The following is a 5,197-nucleotide window of genomic DNA, read 5'->3' on the forward strand; positions in this document are numbered from 1 at the left end:
TAGGTTGCTGTCCATCCTTCGGCTCCATCAAAAGGCCAAGGATTTTAACCAAGCATAAAGTGATGCGAGCGAAGGGACGCCTTTAACAGTGCAAAGGTTGTAGGAATCAATGATGTGCTTGTTGCTGTCGCCAAAAGAACACAGGGAGGTTTGGTTAGTGACACTGTAGCATTTGAAGACTTTCACGGAAAAGGGCACATATGGGCATCTTGAATTTGGACCACCACCCATCACACTCATTAAACTCGGGTCACACCGAAACCATTCAACATGGGGGGCACAATTCTTCCAGTTCCCATCTCCCACCACCATTCATTCATCTCATCAATCTTCCCGGCGTCGATGATAAACTTTTGGCCTCATTCCCAGATAGAAAAACAACCGAGAATAATCCACACCCTCCTCGAAAAGTAAACCTGCACTTACACCCCATCAACAATTCGACATTTTCAACAGAGAAAATGCCGAGGGCAGGAGTACGGTTGCACACAATCTGTTGTTATTAAGAAGAGAAAGAGCCTAAAAAAAAAAAGCAGCCAAATACGTCGTTCTTATTAACACAGACAAGATGAGAGCATATCCCAAAAGAACATTATTCACGCACTACTGAAGACAACCTGGAAAAAGATGGAAGGCTATAGGGAATGACTCTCCTGACTGCAGGCATAAGAATCCAAAACTCACCCACACTGAAGCGCTTGTCCGGGTGAAACGGGGGGGAAAAACTTGTAAAAATTATAAGCTCTCGTTATATGCACAGTAACTAACTCAGCACAAGAGTGAGACTCTAGAGAAAGGAGAATTTACAATGTAGACACAGAACCAGAAGGATTCTCTGGTGGCATAAGCAGCCAATGTACCGCAAATAGGATGAGAATATACAAGCACTGCGTAGCAACTCAATTAAGCAGTGTGCGTAAGGTTGATGCCGCGGTTCAATCTCTCAAGGATCCCGTTGGCTTTCCTCTGAGCCCGGGAGGTTCCATTCTTCGCAAGCTCAGAAATCGTTCTGTGTGAATTCTCCTCTTCCCTCAATTCCCTCAACTTGGTTCGATCGCTGAAACATATAGTGTGGAGAATCGCGATGCAGTTCTCCTTGTTACGAGCACATGACGTCTCCCTCATAACCCCAAGCAAGCAAGAAACTGCTTCAAGCTCACACATTTCCTCAATGGCCCTCTGATGGCTCGACAGCATTGCAAGTATAGCCAACAACTCATCTACATGGATACGGTTTGCAATCTTATCTAGAATCACACCAACTGCCCCATCCCGCACAGCTCGACCCCTATTCTCATGGATAATGCACAAATTGAATATAGCCGAAGCAACATCCGTCATGGCCAATGGGTGCCCCTCATCTAAAAGATCGATGAGGAGCTTTAGGGCTCCTGATTTCCCAATTAGTGTCTTATTGGAATCAAGAGCAGAGAGAGTAAAAAGGGCTGCAGCAGCATTGCTCCTTGTCTCAATTGTCCCTGATCTCAATGCATCCATCAGAAGAGGGATGACCGACGGAGTTTCGGCCACGAGCTTCTTGTTATTGTCATGGATGGAGAGATTCAGGAGTGTGGTTATGACATCTTCTTGGAGATCAAGGTGCGTCCCACTTTGGGACTGACTTTCGGAGAGTGGACTGAGTAACTGAGTGATGGCATCCGGTGACTCCCCAAAAAGCGCACGGAAGGAGGGCATCCTCTTGGTCAGCGATCTAAGCTCTTTTGCAGCTTCTTTTTGCTCAGATATATCGGACGACATCTTCTCCAGCAAATAAAGAAAACGATCACGCTCAGATTCTGTAGCGTTATCCTCATCAATGCAGTGAACTGGCTCAGACAATTCGAACCCTCGACTCTTACACCATCTCAGAATCAATTCTCTGATCAGATGATTTGGAGTAAGGATTGTGTGCGAAAGAACCTGTTGGGTTTGTGGACACATTCTGTTGCCCGCTTTTAGCCATTTCTGGATTGAAGGCCGATCATAAGTCTGCACAGGCAGAAGCAATCAAACAAATCAAGAACCGAAAGAACATGTGTTTTGAAGGTTGAGAAGAGGCCAGCACGGCAATACTGGATAAATCAATTCACTGGAGTGTAAGCAAAGGTATAAACAGAAAATGCAAGAGCCAAGAACAAACAGTTCAGAAGAAGTCATCCAATCAACACGAGAGAATCAATGGCCAAGTTGCTTGGCCATTGTCAAACATATTTCATACACCGACAATTGATTACTATTGATTTCCCACGGTGGTAATGTTACGAGTCGGGCATCGTACCACATTGTCCATCTTTATTTGTTTTCTTTTCCCCGTGACATAAATTTTCACATCCTATAAGACTAATCCAAAGTTAAAAGTGCCAAAGAACAAAAACAACAAAAGGTGGGAAGGTAACAAAGAAACACACGAAAGTTCTTGTTCTGCCCGGTCAAACATCATCGACTCATTTTTCCAAATCCGACTGGCTGGGTAACGTCCGTAGCTCATCAATTTCACCGACCAGATAAAAAGGAGAATAAATTCTCCAACCGTTAAGAGAAAAAAGCCACCGACCAAAACAAAAGGTGGCGGAAACGACATTTGGTTCTGAGAACCGACGCTAGACAGCAAGAAGAAGATAATATATCCTACGCATTCGTCGCATCAAGAACCAGTGTTCCAGATTCTTAACCTCAACCGAGCAAAAGATAAAATATGAACAAGATGATTCGATTCGATTTAAAGGGGCGAAGTACAGAACACAAGGCGATCGGAAAGGGAGGGGAAGATGATTTAAGTCCTACTTAATTCGCAGGACTTGACAACGAAGAATCGCCGATTTCCAGTCCTCCCTAATCGAAACCTTCAACATGGTCTTCTCACCTTTAATTCACCATGCATAACGAGATTCAAGAAACGAAAGGAACTGCTCAACAGACTCACGAGGCACGAAAACAAGAAAACGAATCGCCCATAACGTAAAACAATCCGCCACTCGAGACCTCCATCAACAACTTCCGCCGGCGGCAAAAAGAAGGGAAGAGAGAGGGAATTGGAAACTCCGCGCTTAGAAAAACATCACCATCGAAGCGATTCAGTAATTCAGGCGACTCCAAAACCAACATCCAAGAGGCGAATTCGAAACCGGACGCAACATTCTCTTCGCTCCGTTCTCCACACAGCGAAATCCCGAAGAACCGAAGGCCAAAGCAAAGAAGCCAATCGCCCGAGAAATCGAAACTGTGAAAAAGGCGAAATTCGACAGGCGAAAGGGCAAAAGCTCTCACCTGTCCCGTGGCGACAATCACGGGGTCTCTCATCAATTCCTTGGAGATCGGGCACCGGTACTCCTCGGGGCACGCCAGCGTCCTCAGCGAGAAGGACGACCTCCTCCTCGCCCTCAGCTCCCGCAGCGCGAGCAGGGCCTCCCTCGCGTGGTCGATGACCTCGACGCTGCACTCCTCCTCGTCGGCGATGACCCTCACCAGCCTCTGCAGCTCCTTCTTCAGCTCGGTGGCCCGCGCCGCCCTCGCCGCCAGATCGGCGTCGAACACCCCCGTCTTGGCCATCGGCCACGGCGCGGCGCTGATCGGGGACGACGGAACGGCGGCCGGCCTAGTGAGCGAGAGCGGGAACGGAGCACATGATCATCCTCGGGGCTACTCCTTCGGCCTCGCCGTTCCGGCTCCGGCGACTCCTCTTCTTCTCCTTCTTCTTCTTTAATTCGAGAGAAGAGAGAAGGAGAACCACCACATACAACTCTCTCTCTCTCTACCACAGTCGCAGAGCTCTCTCTCTCTCTCTCTCTAGAATTGAAAACGAGGGAGGTTTTCTCGCTCTAGAATTTAACAGTGGAAGGACGGCCGGGTTTCGTCACGCGCGGGCGGATGGATTCACTTGTCCCTCCCTCCCTCCCTCCCTCCCTCGTATTTCTAAACTCAGCTTTCGCCACGTCATCGCCGGTCGACATTTTGCTACGTTAGTATTACAATTCGTACCTCGAATTTTTCGGCGCGTAGCTGTGCTCGGTACCGATTTTCACGTCTCAAGTCGCACGTCAATCAATCGAAATACGCGTTTCTCCAATCCGATGCATTGATTGATTTTAGTGAATGCAATTAAAATCCCAATCTTTAAAACCGACTTCTAAAATGTTACTGTATTTCGCGTGTAGAATAATATGTAAACAGACGCGGAATTATTTAGTTGATGTAAGAAATTTAAAACGACATTCATGATTGTACATTGTTTTTTTGTTATGGACTGACCTCAGTAAATCTTTAAACTGTTTTTTTTAGGTCTTGTGCGACATTAAATATCTAAAGGGTAAAGTCAGGTACCTGACCGAATAAAGAAATTGTACCAACGAGGAAAACAAGGTGTGTGAGCACCAAAATATTAGAGTGAATAAGTGGAGACGGTCCCTATTAATGGGAAGCGCCCTATCATGATAAGGTGCTCCGTAACCAAAAACATCAAATCAATATATCGGTTTTAGAAATGCAATTAAGATTGCGTCTTTAAAACCGATTAAGAAGTTACGCGAATTCCACGCGTTGAATAACATGTAAAAAGGACTCATAATGTAATTGGTCAATTTAAGAATTGATAACCACATTTATGATTGTACTTATTTGTTGTTGTTATGGAAGAAAGCAAGTGGGGGAGATTAGTGGACGGTGGTAAGGCCAAAAGCTCTTCGAAGAAGAAACGCGTTTTCCGTGTTGAATTTTCGGCGCCTGTATGACGTGTGAAGATTTCAATTTTGGGGAACTCAAATAGTCAGATCCAAAATGGAAGTTACTCTCCATCTCATTCCCCTAGTTTCGTTCCTCTTGATTTTAATGTCAAAACTTGATGGTGACTCCTTTTAAGATAAGCGTGAGAGAGATACGTAGGTAATCCAAAAATATTATATTTACACGAATGATTTTTTAAGAAGGTTGTGTTGCTAATCACGATGCGGATCGTGTCATGCTTCCAGAGCAGGCGAAGACTTCTTGACAGAAAAAGAAAAATTGTTAAGAGTAATATGATCTTTGTAACTTGATTCATAGATTAATTTGGGATTAGGGATTAGGGGGTGAGCTATTCATGTAGGTGAATTATCACATTGTTTTTTTTTTTATAATTTTTATGAGAAGATAATTTATTGAATTCAAAAGTACTAAAACAACAAAGCCTACATTAGAGGCGTCAAAACAAAAAATATATCGA

General features: G+C 44.9%; 1 protein-coding gene across 1 annotated transcript; it reads right to left on the reverse strand.

Moving 5' to 3' along the window:
- Window positions 1-528: 528 nt before the first annotated feature.
- Window positions 529-3,872, reverse strand: LOC104425691 (U-box domain-containing protein 9). Its single transcript, XM_010038461.3, has 2 exons — window positions 3,268-3,872; window positions 529-1,989 (listed from the first exon to the last, which is right to left on the reverse strand). The coding sequence occupies exons 1-2, from the start codon at window positions 3,547-3,549 to the stop codon at window positions 904-906; spliced, it is 1,368 nt and encodes a 455-aa protein (XP_010036763.1). The 5' UTR covers window positions 3,550-3,872; the 3' UTR covers window positions 529-903.
- Window positions 3,873-5,197: the final 1,325 nt, after the last annotated feature.

The sequence above is a fragment of the Eucalyptus grandis genome, chromosome 11, assembly GCF_016545825.1.
Source record: "Eucalyptus grandis isolate ANBG69807.140 chromosome 11, ASM1654582v1, whole genome shotgun sequence".
Lineage (NCBI taxonomy): Eukaryota > Viridiplantae > Streptophyta > Magnoliopsida > Myrtales > Myrtaceae > Eucalyptus > Eucalyptus grandis.